This window comes from Cornus florida, unplaced genomic scaffold (genome assembly GCF_030987335.1).
Source record: "Cornus florida cultivar Cherokee Brave unplaced genomic scaffold, ASM3098733v1 CherokeeBrave_3.0.0_Hap2_Chr05, whole genome shotgun sequence".
NCBI lineage: Eukaryota > Viridiplantae > Streptophyta > Magnoliopsida > Cornales > Cornaceae > Cornus > Cornus florida.
In genome coordinates this window covers 81,384,405-81,409,003 of record NW_026775575.1, presented here as the reverse complement: position 1 = coordinate 81,409,003, position 24,599 = coordinate 81,384,405, and the positions used below count along the sequence as shown (strand labels likewise).

General features: G+C 33.9%; 2 protein-coding genes across 2 annotated transcripts; both read right to left on the bottom strand.

Annotated features, from left to right (window-relative positions):
- Nucleotides 1–755: 755 nt before the first annotated feature.
- LOC132307140 (probable protein phosphatase 2C 24) lies at nt 756–2,799 on the bottom strand. Its single transcript, XM_059804818.1, has 4 exons — nt 2,049–2,799; nt 1,664–1,975; nt 1,474–1,579; nt 756–1,378 (listed from the first exon to the last, which is right to left on the bottom strand). Exons 1-4 carry the CDS (start codon nt 2,514–2,516, stop codon nt 1,053–1,055), a joined length of 1,212 nt encoding a protein of 403 aa, XP_059660801.1. The 5' UTR covers nt 2,517–2,799; the 3' UTR covers nt 756–1,052.
- A 10,756-nt stretch (nt 2,800–13,555) lies between these two features.
- Nucleotides 13,556–20,195, bottom strand: LOC132307139 (tropinone reductase homolog At2g29260, chloroplastic-like). Its single transcript, XM_059804817.1, has 5 exons — nt 19,902–20,195; nt 19,564–19,771; nt 15,382–15,598; nt 15,172–15,278; nt 13,556–13,910 (listed from the first exon to the last, which is right to left on the bottom strand). Exons 1-5 carry the CDS (start codon nt 20,117–20,119, stop codon nt 13,713–13,715), a joined length of 948 nt encoding a protein of 315 aa, XP_059660800.1. The 5' UTR covers nt 20,120–20,195; the 3' UTR covers nt 13,556–13,712.
- Nucleotides 20,196–24,599: the final 4,404 nt, after the last annotated feature.

The window sequence follows — 24,599 nt, the reverse complement described above, 5'->3', positions numbered from 1 at the left end:
TTTGGATGATCTCCACTATATATATATATATATATTTCCTCCAATCTCTTGAAGCCTCTATCCAATGATCAAAGTGTAACTACTCATATGATTGGTTTCAAACACAATTTAATCTAAAATGTTATCAACAATGATTAGGTCGAAGAGAATATGGAAGGATGACGAGTAATCTCTTAATACTGTCTTCAACCAAATTCAATTATTGATGCAAGTCTGGAGCAAATCTTTGGCGAATCAAAGCAGGCCCTGTGCAAGTATGCATCATCTGATCATGAATGTATCTTTCCTATCCTCCTGCTTCATGCATAAAAGTTTAGATTCATTGCCCAGGAAATCACCACCACATTAAGTAGTAACCAAGTTCCGTCAAATGATACAAAACTACACAAATTTTTAGCTAGGAAAATTTGTTCAATTCTTAAACCTATCCAAAACCTGCATCTAGATCCATTAGTTGCTTGAGTAACTGAATGTTATTGACGTACATGATCCATTAATCAAATTTTAGTACTGAAATAAATTCATATTCAAAACTCTACATCTACAACCACATATATCAATCATAATCATTTCTTTTTCTTTCCTTTCTAAACCCGACCCCATCATTTTCCTTCCATTTACTTCCTCTGCCAATAATTCTGACAGACATCTCCCTCGGTTCCAAACACTCCGTGACCCTTGGATAACGAATCCTCCTCATCAATTTAACAGGCCGCACCAATGCAAAAGCTTAAAACTAGTAACTACACAAGTCAGGGATGAACACATGCATATAATTAATATTTACTGCTCCACTGAAATGAAATGAAATTTCACTTGGAATTAGAAAACCAGTAACAAAAGCACGACTCTCTTCTGGTACCTGTTTCCATTTTCCGTCAGTTATTTCATTTTCCCACCCCACAAACACCCCGTTTCCCACTGCATCTTGTAAAGCCCTTCCGTCAGACCTAACCCTAAATTAAGCACCCACTTCAAATAAACCAACCAAACAACTACTACTAAACAAAATGAATTAGCCAAAAAGCGAAGGGCTTCGCATTTATATATTTCTACGTGCTCCTCCTCAGATCGATTACCACCACGCTTACGTTATCACTGCTTTGTCTCGCCAATGCCAGCTTCGTCAGCAACATGGATGCGTCCAAGCACGCCTTGTCGGAGTTCTCCCCGCCGGCTTCACTCTCCGGCCAACTCGCTTCCGCCCTCGCCGGTGCCTTCCCCCTCAGGCACATCAACGCAACGCCGCAGGCGGTGTTGTTCGACACCACGTCCCACAGCCCGTCGCTCGCCAGTATCAAACAGTCGTCCTCCGCCGTCCGATCAATGATCACCACTTCAGGTTCGCAGCTGACGTATGGCTTTAGATAGTTATCGCCTACACAACAGTATAGTAGTAACAAAGAACGTGCGTGAGTCGTGCTAAAATGCGCCGAGGAGTTTTAAAAGCACCATGTCAACCGAGAATCTCACCGATGGCTCTCGACATGGCGAGAAATCCGAGAACTCGCGGTCCGTCCCAGTATATAACTCTGCCGCCGGCGGCTTCAATCCGGCTCAGCTCGTCCGGACGATCCGGCTGAAAAGCGATATATATATATCATCACTCAAGGCTCATGTTAGCAAAGTGTACGGTAAAAATACTCACTTATGAGGAACTAACCTTATGATCTATTGAGAGGGGAACAGCCTTGCCCTTACGACTGAGAACGGCTCTCGAATCGCCACAGTTTGCAACGATGATCTTGTGTGGTGTTACGACGGCAACTACAGCCGTAGATCCGACGGCGTCACAGTCCGGCGTTTGGAGCTCGCATCGGCAATTGGCGCGCAACAAGTCGACGTCGTTCCACGCAATCACCTCCTTGTCCATGCGAGAGAAGCTTCGCTCCATCACGATCTTCCACTCCGTTGATCGTTTTTCTATCTCTTCTTTCACCAGTTCGTGTAATCGATCTCTACACTTCGTCGCCACCTACAAAATTCCATCAATGGAGAAAAGTCCTATCAGTTTCAAGATATTTTTACAAGAATCAACAACTACATACATGAGAGCATCCATGACCGTCGTAAACGGCGAAGTAGTGTAACTGTGTGACGCTTCCGTGCTCTCTCAGGCAAAAGGACGGCCGGACCGTCACCGCATCTTCCATGTCTCTCCTCTTTCCACACACTGAAGACACGCCGAACTTCGGATACAACTCCGGATCAACAAGTATCGGAGGACTCATAATCGAGATCTCCTTCATCACCGATTTTCCCATACCTATCTTCAAACTGCTTTGTTCTGCGCAGTTCTCCAAGGTGGCGGCGTTCTCGCACCCCCATGAAGGCGTCTCCGGCAAGAGTTCTAGCTTCTGACGCTTCTGCTCGTTCTCAGTCTCAGGCACGGCCGCACCGCCGACGAGATTATACCTCCGGATCGCCATTCTCCGGCGCCTCGCCGCTCGTGAAATCTGCCTCGGAGGCTGCGACTCCTCGCTCTCACTCACTATATCACAACAGGTGTCCGCCATTACTAATCCAAATTCTGGTTCGAACTGAACTCAAATTTTTTATTTTTATTTTTATTTTTTGAAATCAGTCCAAAATTTCGTACAAAATCATTCTGAAAACCTAAAAACACACCTCAATCAACCATTAGAAAGAAAAATTTCTCGTGCGACCACAGGGACGCGCCATTAAAAAGGTGAAGGGTCTCTGTATGGAAAAGTCTTTTCGGTTTTCACGGGCAGTGGGCAGGTGCCCGAGAAGATGATGGGGCAGACATGCAGGTAAGGTTAGTGTGACGCAGTGGTTCTGCGCCTAAACATAGTGGATACCTGTCTTGGGGTTCTCCTCACCCGTCCGTTGAAGTGTGACACGTGTAGGGTAACGTGGTCGAATAGGAAAGAAACATGTACCGTTTGATTTTAAAATTTGCTTTCAAGGTGTTGGTGAGACGTGTCGAGGTTGTGGAAAAATACGAGATTGATGTGATCTTTAGAATTTTTTTTTTCTCCGTTCTTTATTCTCTGCTTTAGTTTTTGTGGTCCACTCCACTTTAGAAACACATACGTAGCAGTTTTTGACGTTGACGTGTGGGTCCACACCTCGTTGACGCTTGTATATCAGGACTGTGGCACACCTCTCACCGCCATGAATAAATAATTATTTGAAAATATATATATATATATATATATATATAGGTTGAATGAATCCTTTCAAATACTTTATTAGTTGTCGAACGGTGAGAGTTCAAGCAGCTCAATGTGTGATTGATTTGTCTTTTTTTTATTCATCTTTATTTATTTATTTATTATTTATTATTATTATTATTATTATTACTATTATTTTTTATTATTATTAAAATAAAAAATAAAAAGATCAAATATACTCTTGGTTTTTTTTAGTTGGGTTACTCTCACACACGCACATACATTCTGATTTCTCTTTGAAAAGTAAGAATTTGGTATCGTTAGACCACTGGCCTGTTGGTCAAATATATTCTTATCATCTTAATTGTTTATAGTTTAACTTTTCAAGATGATAATTTTTAATTTTTTTTATTTTTAATGAGTGATGTGATGATTATTAAACTAGTAATATTATAAAAGTAAAACATTGAGATTCAAAAATTAAAATAAAACATTGAGATGCAAATCTTTTTAAGATGAATAAATAATTATTTGAAAATAAAAATAAGAATATATAGGTTGAATGAATTCTTTCAAATACTTTATTACCGGTTGAACGATGAGAGTTCAAGTAGCTGAATGTGTGATTGATTTGTCTTCCTCTTATTCTTCTTTATTTATTTATTTATTTATTATTATTATTATTATTATTATTATTACTATTATTTTTTATTATTATTAAAATAAAAAATAAAAAAATCAAATATACTCTTCGTTTTTTTCTAGTTGGGTTACTCTCACACACGCACACACATCCTGACTTCTCTTTGAAAAGTAAGAATTTGGTACCGTTAGACCACTGGCCTGTTGATCAAATATATTCTTATCATCTTAATTGTTTATAGTTTAACTTTCTAAGATGATAATTTTTAATTTTAATTGTTTATAGTTTAACTTTTTAAGATGATAATTTTTAATTTTTTTTATTTTTAATGAGTGATGTGATGATTATTAAACTAGTAATATTATAAAAGTAAAACATTGAGATTCAAAAATCAAAATAAAACATTGAGATGCAAATCTTTTTAAGATGAATAAATAATTATTTGAAAAAAAAATAAAAATATATAGGATGAATTAATTTTTTCAAATACTTTATTAGCTGTTGAACGATGAGAGTTCAAGTAGCTAAATGTGTGATTGATTTGCCTTCTTCTTATTCATCTTCTTTTATTTATTTATTTATTATTATTATTATTATTACTATTATTTTTTATTATTATTAAAATAAAAAATAAAAAAATCAAATATACTCTTAGTTTTTTTCTAGTTGGGTTACTCTTACACACGCACACATATCCTGACTTCTCTTCGAAAAGTAGGAATTTGGTACCTATATTCTTATCATCTTAATTGTTCACAGTTTAACTTTTTAGGATGATAATTTTTAATTTTTTTTATTTTTAATGAGTGATGTGATGATTATTAAACTAGTAATATTATAAAAGTAAAACATTGAGATTCAAAAATCAAAATAAAACATTGAGATGCAAATCTTTTTAAGATGAATAAATAATTATTTGAAAAAAAAATAAAAATATATAGGTTGAATGAATTCTTTCAAATACTTTATTAGTTGTTGAACGATGAGAGTTCAAGTAGCTGAATGTGTGATTGATTTGTCTTCTTCTTTTATTTATTTATTTATTATTATTATTATTATTATTACTATTATTTTTTGTTATTATTAAAATAAAAAATAAAAAAATCAAATATACTCTTCGTTTTTTTCTAGTTGGGTTACTCTCACACACGCACACACATCCTGACTTCTCTTTGAAAAGTAAGAATTTGGTACCGTTAGACCACCGGCCTGTTGGTCAAATATATTCTTATCATCTTAATTGTTTATAGTTTAACTTTTTAAGATGATATTTTTTTATTTTATTTATTTTTAATGAGTGATGTGATGATTATTAAACTAGTAATATTATAAAAGTAAAACATTGAGATTCAAAAATCAAAATAAAACATTGAGATGCAAATCTTTTTAAGATGAATAAATAATTATTTGAAAAATAAAAACAAAAATATATAGGTTGAATGAATTCTTTCAAATACTTTATTAGCTGTTGAACGATGAGAGTTCAAGTAACTGAATGTGTGATTGATTTGTCTTCTTCTTATTCTTCTTCTTTTATTTATTTATTTATTTATTTATTATTATTATTATTATTACTATTAAAATAAAAAATAAAAAAATCAAATATACTCTTCGTTTTTTTCTAGTTGGGTTACTCTCACACACGCACACACATCCTGACTTCTCTTTGAAAAGTAGGATTTCGGTACCGTTAAACCACTAGCCTGTTGGTCAAATATATTCTTATCATCTTAATTGTTTATAGTTTAACTTTTTAAGATAATAATTTTTAATTTTTTTTACTTTTAATGAGTGATGTGATGATTATTAAACTAGTAATATTATAAAAGTAAAACATTGAGATTCAAAAATCAAAATAAAACATTGAGATGCAAATCTTTTTAAGATGAACAAATAATTATTTGAAAAAAAAATAAAAATATATAGGTTGAATGAATTCTTTCAAATAGTTTATTAGCTGTTGAACGATGAAAGTTCAAGTAGCTGAATGTGTGATTGATTTGTCTTTTTCTTATTCTTCTTCTTTTATTTATTTATTTATTATTATTATTATTACTATTATTTTTTATTATTATTAAAATAAAAAATAAAAAAATCAAATATACTCTTCGTTTTTTTCTAGTTGGGTTACTCTCACACACGCACACACATCTTGATTTCTCTTTGAAAAGTAGGAATTTGGTACCTATATTCTTATCATCTTAATTGTTCATAGTTTAACTTTTTAAGATGATAATTTTTAATTTTTTTTATTTTTAATGAGTGATGTGATGATTATTAAACTAGGAATAATATAAAAGTAAAACATTGAGATTCAAAAATCAAAATAAAACATTGAGATGCAAATCTTTTTAAGATGAATAAATAATTATTGGAAAAAAAATAAAAATATATAGGTTGAATGAATTCTTTCAAATACTTTATTAGCTGTTGAACAATGAGAGTTCAAGTAGCTGAATGTGTGATTGATTTGTCTTCTTCTTATTCTTCTTCTTTTATTTATTTATTTATTTATTTATTTATTTATAATTATTATTATTATTACTATTATTTTTTATTATTATTAAAATAAAAAATAAAAAAATCAAATATACTCTTCGTTTTTTTCTAGTTGGGTTACTCTTACACAGGCACACACATCCTGACTTCTTTTTGAAAAGTAGAAATTTGGTACCGTTAGACCACTGGCCTGTTGGTCAAATATATTCCTATCATCTTAATTGTTTATAGTTTAACTTTTTAAGATGATAATTTTTAATTTTTTTTATTTTTAATGAGTGATGTGATGATTATTAAACTAGTAATATTACAAAAGTAAAACATTGAGATTCAAAAATCAAAATAAAACATTGAGATGCAAATCTATTTAAGATGAATAAATAATTATTTGAAAAAAAAAAGAAAAATATATAGGTTGAATGAATTCTTTCAAATACTTTATTAGCTGTTGAACGATGAGAGTTCAAGTAGCTGAATGTGTGATTGATTATCTTCTTCTTATTCTTCTTCTTTTATTTATTTATTTATTATTACTATTATTTTTTATTATTATTAAAATAAAAAATAAAAAAATCAAATATACTCTTCGTTTTTTTCTAGTTGGATTACTCTCACACACGCACACACATCCTGACTTCTCTTTGAAAAGTAGAAATTTGGTACCGTTAGACCACTGGCCTGTTGGTCAAATATATTCTTATCATCTTAATTGTTCATAGTTTAACTTTTTAAGATGATAATTTTTAATTTTTTTTATTTTTAATGAGTGATCTGATGATTATTAAACTAGTAATATTATAAAAGTAAAACATTGAGATTCAAAAATCAAAATAAAACATTGAGATGCAAATCTTTTTAAGATGAATAAATAATTATCTGAAAAAAAAATAAAAATATATAGGTTGAATGAATTCTTTCAAATACTTTATTAGCTGTTGAACGATGAGAGTTCAAGTAGCTGAATGTGTGATTGATTTGTCGTCTTCTTATTCTTCTTCTTTTATTTATTTATTTATTTATTTATTTATTATTATTATTATTATTATTATTATTATTACTATTATTTTTTATTATTATTAAAATAAAAAATAAAAAAATCAAATATACTCTTCATTTTTTTCTAGTTGGGTTACTCTCACACACGCACATACATCCTGACTTCTCTTTGAAAAGTAGGAATTTGGTACCGTTAGACCACTGGCCTGTTGGTCAAATATATTCTTATCATCTTAATTGTTCATAGTTTAACTTTTTAAGATGATAATTTTTAATTTTTTTTTATTTTTAATGAGTGATCTGATGATTATTAAACTAGTAATATTATAAAAGTAAAACATTGAGATTCAAAAATCAAAACAAAACATTGAGATGCAAATCTTTTTAAGATGAATAAATAATTATTTGAAAAAAAATAAAAATATATAGGTTGAATGAATTCTTTCAAATACTTTATTAGCTGTTGAACAATGAGAGTTCAAGTAGCTGAATGTGTGATTGATTTGTCTTCTCCTTATTCTTCTTCTTTTATTTATTTATTTATTATTATTATTAAAATAAAAAAATAAAAAAATCAAATATACTCTTCGTTTTTTTCTAGTTGGGTTACTCTCACACACGCACACACATCCTGACTTCTCTTTGAAAAGTAGGAATTTGGTACCGTTAGACCACTGGCCTGTTGATCAAATATATTCTTATCATATTAATTGTTTATAGTTTAACTTTTTAAGATGATAATTTTTAATTTTTTTTATTTTTAATGAGTGATGTGATGATTATTAAACTAGTAATATTATAAAAGTAAAACATTGAGATTCAAAAATCAAAATAAACATTGAGATGCAAATCTTTTTAAGATGAATATATAATTATTTGAAAAAAAAATAATAATATATAGGTTGAATGAATTCTTTCAAATACTTTATTAGCTGTTGAACGATGAGAGTTCAAGTAGCTGAATGTGTGATTGATTTGTCTTCTTCTTATTCTTCTTCTTTTATTTATTTATTTATTATTATTATTACTATTATTTTTTATTATTATTAAAATAAAAAATAAAAAAATCAAATATACTCTTCATTTTTTTCTAGTTGGGTTACTCTCACACACGCACACACATCCTGACTTCTCTTTGAAAAATAGGAATTTGGTATCGTTAGACCACTGGCATGTTGGTCAAATATATTCTTATCATCTTAATTGTTTATAGTTTAACTTTTTAAGATGATAATTTTTAATTTTTTTTATTTTTAATGAGTGATGTGATGATTATTAAACTAGTAATATTATAAAAGTAAAACATTGAGATTCAAAAATCAAAATAAAACATTGAGATGCAAATCTTTTTAAGATTAAATGGGTGTACATTATTCGTCAAGGCAACATCGATATATAAATATATAAAAAACTTACGTGGTTCTAGATATGAATTTAATGCCATTATCCTTTCAGAATTTAAAGCTTACAAAATGGTCATGTATATGTTTTCACACAGGGGACCAATTAGTCACGTTTGATGTATTTTTGTCTGACTTTAATTGCAATGAAAATGTATCAGTTCATAATTCAACAGTGCCAATATGTGCCTTGGATAGCTTATAGGCCAGATTTTAGCCTATCAAGTAAGGTTTTATTAACATCATTAATTTTAACCGAATGAACCGTTTTATTCTGTTTTAGGTTATGTAACTTTTCTTGAGTTTGTGAAATAATTTTTAGCTGTTAACTGTTACAATTTGTGTTTAAATTTGAAAATGTGTTACTAAAGAAGACATAATTTTATTGAAAGGTTTATATATATTTTTTTAAAGAAGACATAACCATTCTAGAAGAACAGTTTTCACATTATAAATAGGACAATATTTAGGTTCTCACTAGTGAAAATCACATTTTTGAGAATACCAATTTTGATTTGGTAATTAAAAATCACAAGTCAATTTGTTATTAATTTATATAACGGTGAATATGTTGTTGCTCTTTATTAATGAAGACCTAAATATTATTTAAATAAATATATAACTCAACCATTCAAAATATACTAATATGAATATTTCTCCTCTCCCTCCCTAAACCACTCTTTAACAAAGTTTAAATTTTTTTGTTTACTACTCTTCCGAATTTATTTATAAATATAATTTGTTTTTATACACCACCAATTAATACAATTAATGATAGAGATTAGGTTTACACGAGAGAAGGTAGACAAACTTTGATGAGGAAAAGCAGCAAAATGAGCAGAAGATTTTCTTTCCACGTGTTAAAATTTAATTTGTCAACGTGTATTTTATAAAAGTACAGTGTTGTTAGCTATGACCCCATCAGAAATGTTAAAAGTCCCGGAGATTCTTCCAAGTGTATTTTATAAAAAGTACAGAGTTGTTAGCTATGACCCATCAGAAATGTTAAAAGCCGCAGAGATTCTTCCAAGTGTACAATATTTGCTGGCAAAACAACTGCACTCTCTCCAAAAGAAGTAGGACAGTACGGTAGGTGGGACCAAAATAATTGCCGAATGGTGGAGTCCATCCACGTGTAGAGTGTTGTTGGCACCAGTCTCTATTTAAATGAAAGTGATAGGAGGAAGGTATGATAGTGCCAAGTGGCGATCAATGTTTACACCAACTCACAATTTGCTACAACAGCCCGACCCAAGCAGCGGCTCAACAGGGTTACTTTTTGACCACATGTTGGGTACAAGTTCACCACTGCCATAGTTAATATTAATTTATTATTATTATTTTTTTTAAGATTAAAATCATAAAATCAGCGCTACACTATTACAAAATTATCATATTGCTTCAATTTTGTCAATAGGTTAAATAATTAAATTACTTTTATGATATACTACTTTAAGAAAAATTTGATATTTTATAAATTAAAAAATTATCCTCAACTAAATATTATAATTTAATTCAAACTAAATAAAAAAATCTTTTATAAAATTCACAATTTGATAAACAAAAAAACTAAATAAGTTATTAAAATATCATTATTTATTTTATATTTTTGAAAAATTAAATCATTTACACATGTCAAAAAATTGACTAATTACCCCACAATTTAAATATAAAAATGGCAAAAGAACAAAATATCCCTTATGCTATACCAATGTTGTGTACTGCCTTCTTGAATTATTTTTTAAAGCAAGTTGTTCCCTTTAACTATAAAAGTAAGCAAAATACCTCCTTAAAGGTCCTACTAACAGAGGAGTATAATTATTAATTTACTCTTACTTAATAAATTATTATAATAAATCAAAATATCTACTATTATTAAAATGACCACTTTGCCCCTATTTTTTTTTTTCTCTGCCTTTTTTTTCATCTCTCTCTCTCTCTCTCACTCTCTCACTTACTTTGCTACCCACCATCGCCACCAATCCTCTTCTCTCTTTTCCACTGATGACGCTGCCCATCATCTCCACCACCCATTCTATCTCTCTGTTCTCCACCTCATCCATGTCCGTATGTATATGTGTAAGTGTATGTGTATGTAGGCGTGGACCATGACCAAATTAATCCCTTCATCATTGAAATTTGTGTGTGATGGGAGAGAATAAGGATCACTGCTCTTGAAGTCCCTGACTAGCAAATTTTTCCCTTGCACAACAATCGATCGCTTTTAACAGCTAGCCCCAAAGGTTCTCCCACAGTCCACTCCTACAAAGGCATCAACTTCAGAAATAAGGCAATAACTACAACCTGGAAAGCCAATACAATTTTGAAAAACACAAAGAACTATGAGAACAATCTCAAAGTTTTCAACCAAAGCAAGCTATTCAGAAACAGAATAATTATCGTTTATCATCATCTTAGACATGCTTATTTGCTCCCCAAACATACACTGATCCCAACTGAAGACCCCAATGAACAAGTCAGCACTTTGAAAGGAAAACTTAACAATGTAAAAGAACAAAAAATATATATATCTTGACCAGGTTCAAAGTATAAACTCAAGTCTGTTGAAGAAGAACAATAAAGAATAAGTTCTCAGTTAAAAACCAGATTTTGATGAAGGGATAAATTCTCTCCCATCACACAGAAATTTCAATGATGAAGGGATAAATTTGGTCATGGTCCACGCCTATAGATAAATACACATACACATACACATACGGACATGGATGAGGTGGAGAAGAGAGAGAATGGTTGGTGGATGATGGGTGGCGAAGTAAGTGAGAGAGAGAGAGAGAGCAGGGAGATTAAAAAAAAACGCAAAGAAAAAAAATGAAAGGAGAAACAAGATAGGAGTAAATGGTCATTTCATAATAATAGATATTTTGATTTATTACAATAAATTAATAAGTAAGAGTAAATTAGTAATTGTACTCTTCTGTTGGTCGGAAATTAACTTTTGGTGACCTTTAAGGGGCCACTTTGCTTGCTTTTGATAGTTGAAGGTGGTAACTTGCTTCAAAAAATAATTCAGGGGAGCATTATGCGACATTGGTATATCATAGGGGAGTATTTTGCTCTTTTGCCTATAAAAATTGACAACAATTAGGATAGCTAATAATTTTTTTAAATATGTTTAAATGGCAAACTAATAGATTTTGGATAACCACTACATTTTGAATAAAATTCCAACTATAGAAGTTTAATTCTTATTTTGAAAAATCGTATAAATAAAAGAACAATATATATTATAATAAAAGTAAATATAGAGAAAATCCCCCGCGCGGGGGGGGGGGAGTGCCCCCTCTGGGCCCTAACTCTCTCCCTCCTTGTTTACCTGCCAAACTCAAGACCAAGTCCTTGCCTGCAATTTTTGGGTTCGTTCTCGGCATATGATGCTCTCAATGGAGAGAGACGATGTTAATTCCCAACATCTCCGTCAATGGAGAGAGACCTATCATGCACCAAATCTGATCAACCCAATATACAACCTGTTTTAATTGGAACCCTTTTGATATTTATTATATTTTAATGTTATAACTTCATAATTTCCTCTCATCTCTTACAATTTCTTGTTGGTCTCAAAAAATACTACTCACGAGATGGAAATAGTAGAGTGGAGGGTGGATCAATTTTTATTCCCCGTGATCATTATTTTTTTTTTGGTTTAAAACTTTTAACACTCCTTGATATTTTATTGGGACATCTCATTATAAGAAGGAAGTTCCTTCTTATGTGGCCTAAGACAAACATTATTCTAAATAAACAAAAAGACGATTAATTCAAAACTCAATTGGAAGAAGATTTTCAAAGTTAGATTTATTGTATTTCTAAAAAAGAAACAAAATGAAAGGCCTCGTTTGAGTTTAAAAAGGAAATGCATAATTTGATGGTAAATTTTTTAAATATTCTTTTAATGCCTTCACTCACAAGTTATTTTAAATTTTAATTTAAACATTAAAATTTAATCATTTTCAGTGGATGAGTAAACCGTGGCTTCTATTATTTAACATGCTTAGGAGTATTTTTGGAATAACAAAAAAAGTGTAACAACACATGATTGACACATATTTTTGCAAGGGTAATTTTGTCACTAAAAATACTTTAACGCCCCAAACTAACATAATTAGGACAATATGATAACTTTGTAATGGTATTGGGATTTTTAGAAACAAATTGGTATTTTATGATAAAAAATTGAAAGTAATGGGAGGTTTTCTGATTTTAATCCTTCTTTTTTTGTAATATGAAAATGAAGCTCATCCAATTGTTTTTTTATTATTATTATCAAGATTTGTTTTATTAACGGAAAAGAAAAGAAAAAAATTCTATTTTACTATTATATCTCAATAGAAGGTAAAAAAATATTAGGAAAAAGAAAAGAAAAGGATCACCAGAGAAACAACAAAAAAAAAAGAGATGGAACATTCCAAGGAATATAAAGACCCTTGTTTTTTGATTCATCATATATATATAGATTTCTCTCTTATAAAAAACAATGGACAGCCTGTGGTTGTTCCTTTTACTTCCCATCAATTCGTTTCCTCTATTTTTCATCTTCATTAACAATGAAAAGTCACTGGGACTTGTGTTAGTAATTTTCATAAAACAAAACTAGAGTATGTAACTTTTATTTTAATTTCTAGTTTAAATTAGAGAATTTTAAAAATTAATTAGTGTTAGCTAACACTCAAAGGTCAAAAATGAAATTCATGATGCCACATCCAAAGGGTATTCTGAATATCTTCGTCTGAACTGATAACACTCATGAAATTTGGGTCATGCATACATTTCTACGTTTCTAAAAATAATATGATTTTATGTGAAGAAAATACAATCAGTGGCATTGCCATCATTACAAGACATAAAAAATACTGTAATAAAAATAAACAAATAAACAAAAATTTTGGGATTAGATAAATCCATAAGTGGATCAAGTTGATCTTGGAGCCTCTTAACACAATCTATAAACAATGACATGTAGGAAAATGTTTCTCTAGGTATGCAGACTACAAAGTGTAAACAAGAAAAATTGCCAAGTCACTGCTTGAAGTCATTTACAGGGTAGAAACCATTTACAGACATACCTCCATCAACACAAATTATCTGGCCAGTGATGTAAGATGATGCAGGTAAGCAAAGAAAAGCCACCAAAGATGAGACCTCTGTTGGATCTCCTAGACGCCGAAGAGGAGTTCGACAATATACCTCTTCCAAATATTCTTTATTGCTGAGAACCTGGAAACAAATACGAAATCGAGATCACGGAATGAAAAATAGATCAAAACTGCAAATTATAAAATCTGTCAGATACTACATAAATATGGCATATCAATGTTGGCTGAAATAATCCATGGCATAATTTCATTCAACGGAAGGACCTTTTGAAAATTAGGAAATTTCACTATGATGACAAGAACACAATATCTTCTGGTTTCAAAATTTCTACCAATAGGCAATATCAATATGGGGTGCTCTAAGAGGCTCGACGGCACCATTTTCCAGAAAAAAATTGTTATCCTGAATTTTTTTCAATATTTAATCAGGTTCAAAGCTAATGGCATCAAAAATCTGAAAACTTGTTTCAATATTCAACTAAATTGAAACAACAAATGAAGAACAGTATTAATAGTTGTAGCAGAAATTCCTTTCCATTCAGCAACAAAAAATCAACTTAAATATCATTCATGATCCTAACTCAGACTGACAAGATTTGAGTAAACAGTGTCTTCGCTGCCACATCAAGCAAGAGACTCCTAGTGATTTTATCATCTTCTATTAGGTGGCGTTCTTGTAAAATGTTACCCGTTGCCAATGCAAGAGAAATTATACTAGTTAACCACCGAGGACTGTAACTCGGTCGTACTTCCTCACCTTCCAAGTAAAAGGTCAACGGTTCAATTCCCATAGGAGAAATGTGGGCGTGTGTGAGTTTCTCCTTTTAATCCGTTTTACTTTTCATCACTTCTTGTCTACAAAATTATAAGGTACATATAAGTTCAGAAGAATGTTTGTGAAGCTAGATCCCTGATCCTGATTTTAAATATTAGCATTTAGTAAGCCATATATTGATTCATAAATGCACCTAAATCTATTGAAATGAACTGGGTCCAAAATTTCAGCCAGACTTTATTTATTTATTATATATATATATATTTTTTTTTTAAAAAATGAAAAGAAAAGAAAAAGGAAAAACATTAGCTTCCTTAACGAGTCCAAGTCCTCATGTTGCCTACAGAAAGAAAATAAAATTTTCAGCCAAAATTATGAAAAAAAAAAATTTGTATATACTGTCAAATTTAGCCATCATTTCATTAATTTGGTCATAATCAGATTTTGCAAGAAAAATTAGGTCATGAATTCATAAATTAAAAACCATGGCCTAATGTAATAAGTGCCCTTGGTCTGCCATAGCTTGGACCACGATTGGTTGTATGACAATGCAAGGAACACAGCCAAAATTTCAAATTATGGTTTACAAAGGAGAAAAGGAAATTACTTGCTCCACCATAGAGGTTCTGATATACCAAGGTGCAACTGCATTGCTCCTGATATTGTCTTTGGCCCACTCACATGCCAAATTTTTGGTAAGTTGATTAATTGCTCCTGGAAATGACAAATAAATAATAAAACCGCAACATTTCTAAAAGCAACTATAAAGGCATCGGAACATCCTGCAATAAAAAATCGTATCAAATACATAAAATACCTTTAGTTGCTCCTTGCACAGACATAGACTTCAGCGAAACAAACCCAGAGACGGAGGAAGTGAATACAACGCTTCCTGCTCCCGATGCTTTTAAAAAAGGATATGCAAGTTGGCACATATGAAAGACAGATTCAAAATTGGTTGCCAGAAGCGTAGAGAATTCTTGAGCTGTGAACTCGACCATTGGTTTCCGTATATTTGTTCCTACATTATTTATCTACAGATCAAAACCATCAAGGAAAAGAATAAAGAAAATAATGCATTCCAGTTTTACCATACAAGTACCAGAAACCAACAACATACATCTAACAGTAACAGCCTAATAGTGCGCTCAGCTTCAAGTCTCACGATGCAAGAGAAAGCTCCTCAATTCTTTTAATTAAAACTACCCAATTAATTAAAACAACAAATACTAAAAGTCAAGAACAAATATATGGTCTGCTTAAATATATACACACAAAGAAAATGATGCATTCCAGTTTTAACATACAAGTACCAGAAACCAACAACATACAGCTAACAGAAATAGCCTAACAGTGCACTCAGCTTCAAGTCTCAGTGACCTTTTTGGTACGTTCTTTATTTCTATCATATTATAATTTGTTGACAGCTACAGAGAAAAAGTGGCTGTTGTGTGGACATCAATGTGTTTCTTCTTGAGCCAAACTTCTCCTCTGCCGTGTTTGACAAACAAAAAGAGAGTGTGAAGTCACTTTGTCACACGCACTATATCCAATCAGTTCTCTCTCTAGGAGGCCTTAGTGTGACAATTAAACATGTCAATTCCTCAACCCCCACCTTCCCAATCCTCATCCTCCAAGACATAAGATCAAGATGGCTCTTCTTCCTCCTCTTCTTCATGGAGACAAAGCCAATCCTTTGCTCTTCCTATCATTCATGATAAGAAGAGCAAGATGTGTACGTTCGTCATCTCTCTCTCTCTCTCTATATATATATATATATAAGCAAACCATAATTTTGTTCTTGATTTTTAGTATTAGTTGTTTTAATTAATTGGGTAGTTTTATTCTTTTAATAAAATGATCAGTCCCTCTCAACAAGAGCTTGCGACTGATCATTTTAATTATTTCTTTCCTTTTCCCTATTCATCTTCTCACTAGAGAATAAAGCACTATTCACTTGCTCCATTGTAACGGTATCTCTCCCATAAAGCAAAACATAAAACAAATGCTTACAAGTGGAGCGTACCAATGTGAATAAAATAACAACTTTATCCTCCCCTCTCAATTTAACACCAACTATAGATGAACTCATCGAGGTGGTCATGCAAGTCCAAGCCTTCTTTTCTACGAAAGGACTACAACCCTTGCCTGAAGATTAGCCGATTAGTGAGATTTTTTCCCGTAAAAAGATCTTTCAATTTCTTCCACAAATCTGACATAGAAGTTTCTCCAATTACATCATACACAACATCATCTGTCAAAGTTAACCGAATAGTATTCACTGCCTTCAAGTTGAACTTGTCCACTTTTTGTCGTCCATTCCTGTTGGTCCATTGTCCAACGTCTCATCTAAACCTTGTTGAACTGAAAGATCTCGCATCCGTACTTGCCAAAGACTGAAGTTCTTTCTTTCATCAAATTTCTCGACCGCAAACTTTTCATCTGGAGTTACCGCCATGGCTCGATACCTTTTGTTATAAATTCCTTGTTAGGAATCAATCCACCCAAGATCACACACAACAAATATGCAATGCCAAAAAAAGGAAAATAATATGGAAATCACACACTAGAACTTTTATTCAATAAGAGAAAAGATTACAACTCTCAACGGATTACTAAGAGGTATTCCACATTCACTCACTAAAAGAAGACACTCTTTTCAAAAGGAATACACTAACTCTTGGCCCTCAATAATCTCTCTCTCTTTTCTCTCTTTTCTTCACTCTCAGTTCTTTTGCTCTAATACTCCATATCTATAAACAGCATCTGTCGACTTAGCCTGCTCAAAGCTGTCCCAAAGCGTACTTCCTTTCTCTTTAAGTTTTCTGCATTCAGGGCACAATGCACTGCCTCCATTAATGCACACACAATGTTTGACTTCATTCTTCCATGAATTGACCACCACCTCACATAGATTACTTGCACATTCAATGCATATAGTCACATAATTCATACCAATCATCTTCATCCATGCCAGCAACACACACACTATTGACCCAATGAATTTGAGCCACCTTAACAAACAATGCAAAACAAAACGGAAAAGGAAAAAAAGGAAAGCAATGAAAAAAAATCCAATGTACCTGAAGTCTTGATCATACAAAAAAAGTCCAACCTTTTGTTATGCTAGACCTTGTCGCGTGCCTGGTACAATGGACAATTAGGGCCTTTACATAAATTTAAAAGCTTTGATGTTTTTGAGCCATTTGGTGATTTGCGTGTACTTAGAGTTGCTTAAATCCATTCTTTCCTTAATTATGACCAATGGAGAACACAATTTTTCAGCTGGGCAAAGAGAACGGACGTTTCATTAATGCTAATCTCAAGAAGGATTGTACAGCCACATAACTGTATCAAAATTCAGCCAATTTGTAAACTTCTTTGAGAATGTCTTAAAATTCTTATTAAGAAAAAAACCCAATCACTAAATTCATTTTTTACACAATGTATGGTGGAGATCAGAAACTTAAGAGAGGAAGATAGAACATGTTTCCATAGTTTTGTAGACGAGAGAGAGGAAGTGAAAAGATGGGAGGATGAATGAAGTATTCCTCCTGACCTACCAATTTGCTTCCATCTAAAACTGGAGGAGGGCATGGAGGAAGAAGAGAAGGATATTTATTGTCTAAAATGAAGTATATTGGGGATATAGAAACAAAGTAATGTATTAACCCTTTTCTTTCTTTTTTTCCTCGTTGGTAGTCACACACACGTCTCTACTGAGACTTGAACCCCTGACCCTCCCTTTAGGAAGTAAGAGACTGATACCGCTAGGCCACCGGCCCGTTGGTATTATCCCTTTTCTTTTCTTCCACTCAACCAAATAAAAGGAGATGAGGCATTCTCTTCTCTAGGTTTGCCTCCTCTTTCCATCTGGTTTTTCATCCCTCCGGGCAAACAAAGCACTAAGCAATATTATAGGTCCCAACTTCCACCAAATCTTCAACACTGGCATACTATTGAAGCCAACTATATTGCTTAGTGCTCACTCTTTATCTGCCCTAGAACATGAAGTGCAGCCTGGTATCTAGGTATTTAAGTTGCTTCAATTACCTAGTCCTTGAATTACTTGGGCTCATTAATTTTGAACATCAACATCAAACTACTCCATCCCAGTTGTCTAGCTACAGAGTACAAAATGTCTCACCAAACCCCCACAGTGCCTCTTCCCCTCTAAACTCCATGCATCAATCTTTTGTCACCAAATTTAACAATTTCTTACTGTTATTAATACAAGTGTGGGGAATTGTTTGGAAGCATAATTCCACGAACTGCAACAATTCTTAATCATTCCAAGCCCTTTATTTTTCTGGATTTTCACTTTTTCTCACAAACATTATCAGCTTCTCTCTCCCATGAACAGCAACAATTCATCTCTTCCACTCAAGTCATCGATCTCTATCTTTTACTCCCTAAATGTCTCTCCAAAATAAAAGAAAGAGAAAGAAGAACTATAGAAATCTTTTCTCAGTCCATTCCTCTACCCAATCCTATTTTCAGTCCATTTCTTTATGCAAACATTACAATCAATATTTAAGTCATTGTATTTATTGTTCCGTTGGAAATTTTTATTATCTTATAATTATCTACGTTTGGCCCGTCTACACTTAAATTCTTTGCTCTATCACTTCTCCAAGCCTTTTAACCCTCAAATTTAATCAAATTATACATAAACCAGTCACTTAGGCTCCATTTGAATTGAAGGATTTTGACAATAATAGATTTAAGTTCAAATATTTAAGGAGCATACCTTGAATTTAGATTTAATAATTTAGCTTCAAGTTTTAAATAATGTGCATCGATTGACTTGAGTGAGGTCTTTATCTATGGATTTCAATTTTCAAATGACAAGTTTCAAGGAATTATTTGAAATCCATGTCAATAGGAATTGTAGTAGCACAAGGATGATAAGAAAATATGTCATCAACACCTGTAATTTGTAAACTAACATTCTCATGACGAACTAATTGTGGAACAACACAAAGAAAGACGGACTTACAAGAATGTTGAGCTTCCCATTGAATTCGGAAGAGACTGTTTGAATCAACTTCTCCCGCTGATCTCGAGCTGATACATCGCACACCGAACCAGTCACTCCAAAACCCTCATTTCCCCAATCCTGCAAGCACCTGCTCAGCTCAGCATCGTTCCTAGCACAGGTATGCACTCTCGCCCCGAGTCCCGCCAATTCCTCCACAATTGCATACCTAGAAAAAGTGTTACCACATTCATTCCAAATCCGAAAATTAGGGTTCTAGAAAAACAATCGTTGACCTCTACATACACACACACACATATATATATATATAGAGAGAGAGAGAGAGGGAGAAAGAGAACCCAATTCCTCTGGTGCCACCGGTGACGAGAGCTGTCATTCCGTGAAGGGACCACCTATTGGCTGTGCTATTGCTGATTGAATGTGCCATTGTTATAGAATTGGTAAATCGAAATGAGGTGTTGAGTGTAAGATTTCTATGGCCATGTTTTGAAACTCCAAGCTTGGGAGGCCCTATCACAGAGTGTGAAGACGCAGGTGGGACGAGGGTGTGAGACATTGGGTTACCTTTTTGTTTCCTACCTTAGAAGAAGAAGGTTAATTTTTGCTGGCTCGTCCAAAATTCCCAAATCTCAGGCACTACTATTTAATAAAATATTTTACTTCACCATATTAGACACCCTAATAAAATACTCCATTTAAAGTAAATTTCTTATCGAATAAATTTCACATTTTTGTTTTTACTTCCAAAAAGTGAATATGAGAATTCGGAGTCAATAAATAAACAAAATGAGTGTGTAATCCTTGAGTCAGAATAACAATGTGTAATCCTTAGTCAGAATAACAATAGACACAAATGAAAACGCCTCGTGCGAAAGTGACAATTGCACAACTTTAATTCCCTTATGAGCCGCAATCTAAAAAGTGAATATGAGAATTCGAGTCAATAAATAAACAAAATGATTGTGTAAATGACGTGTGTGAATTTTTTTAACAAAAAAAAAAAAAAAAAAAAAAAAAAAAAAAAAAAAAAAAATTGATTATCACCCTCTTTTAAGGATGAAATCCTCCTATTTTGTACGGTTAGTAAGAAAGTTTATGCGACAAAAAAAAAAAAGTTACAAAAATATTACGAAGTGGGCTGAACATTACAATATTTTTGTAATGTACTAACGGGACGGAACATGACCACTATTTGATCAAGAGAGAATTTTAGTCACATCCTCTAATGCACTAAACGTGACATTGTAATGCATCCAAGATGATTTTTGTATTTATAAATAAATACTTAAGTTATTACTGAAAATTTATATAAGAGAAAAGAAATATGTAACATATGTGTGGAGGGAAAAATTCCCATCCAATAAGAATCATCTATGTCATTAAAATAAGGTATAACCTCATTTGTTCTCCAATAGCCCAATCTTGATCAAGCCCAAATAAAGTCAATATCGATCCAAGGTTATTAATGTTAACCTCTTGGCTTGCTAAAAAACCCATTCGACCCATTTACATTATAATTCAAGTCCAGTTCAGATTAATTAAGTCCTGCTTAACAAAAGGATCCTACCATAATTCTACCATCTTCTTGTATATGAATAGAGGCTTATACCTCCAATAAAGGGTATCGAGCGTTATAAGTTTTTTTCTGAATTATTCTTGTTATTAATTATTTTTTATTTGAGTGAGTTGTATTTATTCTTTTAACTTTTTAGTTAAATGAATTATTTGTACCTACAACATGTGAGAAGGTTTGAATTCCTCTATCTCGCACGGTTCCTTCCGTGGAATGGTGTTATGATTGATAGAATGAATAAAATAAGAATAATGAATAAAAGGTCTTGTGGAGCAACACATGCGAAAAATGTAGTGTTTCTTTACATAATTATAATGTAATATGCTAAGTGTAGGTGCAAAATTTCGCCCAACCAATAATGATTGAGAAAAATAAAACAACTCACTCAAAAACAATAAAAATAAATAAGAACAGTGTGTAGAGAAGCGTAGAATTGCTTGATCCTTTATTGGAGGTCTTAGCCTCTATTTATATACAAAAGATTGCAAAATTATGGTAGAACTCGCGTTGCTTGACCTCTAATTCTTTCTATATAACCATTCTTTTCTAATAGAGTTCTTTCCATTGTCGAATCTTCCATACATAGAAATTACCTTGTACAGAACTTCCTATCCGAATTTTCCTTCTACAGTAAATCCTTCAAATGGTAGGATTTGTGCATTCTTGGGCTGAATATATTTTGATCCGTCTGGGCTTGGGTAACAGGCCGGATGTTAAATACTCATACGTTGGGCTGACGACAAGCTGGGCTGATGACTTCTTGATTCGGCCTTGATGGACGTTGGAGGATAAATAACAATGGTCTTGGGCTGTAAATACCCTCAATTTGGGCTTGAGCATGATGGGCCTTATATGTCCTTAGAATGTAGATATGGGTAGTGGTGACGTGTGCGCTTTTTATTGGAGGGAGTTTTTTTCCCTCCACACTTTACCCCAAATTCCATTTTTAATTGAGTGACGGCTCCTATTAAAGAGGGAATTGAAACCAGTTTTTACTTCGCTTCAGAAACGGTTCGTGGTCTTTCGTTATTACTCCGTCACACAAGATTTTGCAAGAGTTACATTTGCCCTTGCTGCACTTCTGCGTCCTTCATTCCATCGCTTCCTTCGCTTTGTCAGGTTAGTCTCGCATCTTTCTCTTCAATCTTTCATTATGAGTACTTCATCTACTCCCGAACGTGCAAACCTTGGGGATTCTGAATCCACACCTTCATCTTCCCCCGTTCGCATTAGGGCTCCCCCTCCTAGGGTTTCTACAGATCGCCCTTCGTTGAATCCATTAGGTACTTCCCCTATCCCAACCGAAACATCCTCCTCAGGCTCTGATTATATTCTTACCCATGAAGAGAAGAAAGCAATCATCTCTATTCGCCGCATCAAGTTCTATATTGCTTCGGTAATGGAAGAATTTGATATTCCTGAGGGAGTAGAAATTGCAGAATATCCCGAGGGTGCCGATTTCACCTCCGGCGAGGGAATTGAGGAGGATGAGTTGCTTCTTTTGGTAGGGCACCTTAACGCCCTCCGATTCCCTCTTCATCCCTTCTATCATTTAGTTTTCAATAAGTTAGGTCTCGCCCCCCTTCAGGTAAATCCTAATTTCTTTCGCATCCTTTCGGCACTGTTGGTGCGCCGGAAATTAGAGGCTCTAGATTTGACCCTTGCCGACCTTCTGCTTACTTACAATATATCTAAGCATGGGACCGAGCCTGGTCGCTTCTTTTTTACTTCTCCCCTTTATCAGAGGATATGCACGAACCTCCCTTCATCCGAAAAGAAATGGAAAGAAAGGATGGTTGTAGTTAAAGGAAAATGGTTCGTGTCCCAATCAATTGCGCTCCCTATCCCGCGCAAATTCGGGAAATTAGGTATAGAATATTTAACCTCCCTTCATACCAAGTGTTCTGGCTGTTTTCCTTGCCAAGTCTTAATATTTCGTCGTATTTATGAGTTTCTTGGTGTTTTTTCAGCTACATTCCCATCCTCCGCAGCAAGGAAAAGACTTTCTTTTCTTAAGGAACGAGTCTGGAGTGACCCCTCGCCTATCGAGGACCTGCTAACTTCTTCAAACCTCAAGGACATTGCCTCCAGTGCCGTTGCTGCAAACCTCATGGATCTGTCTCTACCATCTTTTAACAGTTTCCCCATGACTGAGGAGGAGATACAGAGGGCTGAGGCTTTAAAAAAGAAAGCCGAAGATACCCAACCGTTGGTCGTCATTGGATCAACTGAGGATGAAGTGGAGATTGAGGAACCACCATTGAAGAAATCTCGCCTCAACCCCTCATCCTCTGGCAAGGGCAAGGTCCCTTCTAAAAGCAGAGGGAAAAAGGCTGGAGAGGCCGAACCTGAAGATGAAGTCAGGGCCTTTGTCTTGGCTGAGACTGGGGCTCCTTGGACTTCTTCCTTCACCAGGGCTGACAGGTCAGTCCTGCACTCAGGGGATTCTGTGATTACAGACCCTTCAGCTGCACTGGCGGTGGCTCGAGGAATGTGGCTCCCAAAGGACGAGGAAGCCATCAGCCAAATGGGGTTGGAGCAACTACTCCCCTCTGCCCCAGTCCGGGCTATAGAGGTTCGCATTGCTCCTTCAGCATTAAGTTACTCTTGCTTGCTTATGTTTCTCTTTATGCTTATATTTGCTTCCCTGTTAAACAGAGTCTATACCACACCATGGCCCTCTGCGCCACTGCTGAAGCTCAATCCCTCTCCATCAAGAAGTTGGAGAAGGATCTTGACAATGCAGAGAAGAGAGCCACTACTGCCTCTACCAATCTGAAGATAGCTTCTGAAGCCAAGGATGCGTAAAAGAAGCAGTTGTCGGCCTCTGAGGCTAAGGTGGATTCGCTTCAGGCCGAGGTTCAACGCCTGACCGAGGCTCTTACTACTTGCTTCAAGGCGGGGAAGCAAATGCAGGGGCGCTACTCTTGTCTGGCGTACCTGGCTAGTGCTAAAGCGTTCCGGTCTGGCTACAATCAGGGCTCAGGCCCTAAGACGATGGATCCGGACGCTTTTGACAAGAAAGTGGGGGTGCACTTCCCATACGATGAAGGGCCAGAGGCTTTGGAAGCCGAAATCCGCTTTGCCGAGATGGTGAAGGTGCACCTGAAGGGTACTCCTAGCTCCCCTGCTCCTGCGGCTTCAACTCCTCCTACCTCAAGTCCTAATGTAGTGGATGCTTTTGAGTCTACTCCCTTCGATCCGAAGAGGAAGTAGAGCCATGTATTTTGTTTTTATGAACAGCCTGTTTTGGGATAATGAATATAATTTTTCGTTTTAGGCTTTGCCTGACTTGTTTTTGCTGTATGCTCTTGATACTGTTCATATTTCTCTGTCTGGTAATGTGTTTAAACACTAAACATTGTCTTTATGCTTCGGATTTATGCTATCCGTGGAAACGCAAGGATTGTGGGAAGAAGGAGATCCTTTTAATAGTTTAGTTGATATCGCAGGATGATTCATA

Excerpts from the sequence above, each read along its gene's own strand:
- LOC132307139 (XM_059804817.1), bottom strand. The coding sequence starts at position 20,119 with ATGTCTCACACCCTCGTCCCACCTGCGTCTTCACACTCTGTGATAGGG. Across the intron at positions 19,772-19,901 it reads GGTGGCACCAGAGGAATTGG|GTATGCAATTGTGGAGGAAT; the intron begins GTTCTCTTTCTC and ends CACTTTTTCTAG. Across the intron at positions 15,279-15,381 it reads TGTGCAAGGAGCAACTAAAG|GAGCAATTAATCAACTTACC; the intron begins GTATTTTATGTA and ends TGTCATTTCCAG.
- LOC132307140 (XM_059804818.1), bottom strand. The coding sequence starts at position 2,516 with ATGGCGGACACCTGTTGTGATATAGTGAGTGAGAGCGAGGAGTCGCAG. Across the intron at positions 1,580-1,663 it reads CCCTCTCAATAGATCATAAG|CCGGATCGTCCGGACGAGCT; the intron begins GTTAGTTCCTCA and ends ATCGCTTTTCAG. Across the intron at positions 1,379-1,473 it reads CGCCATGTCGAGAGCCATCG|GCGATAACTATCTAAAGCCA; the intron begins GTGAGATTCTCG and ends ACTGTTGTGTAG.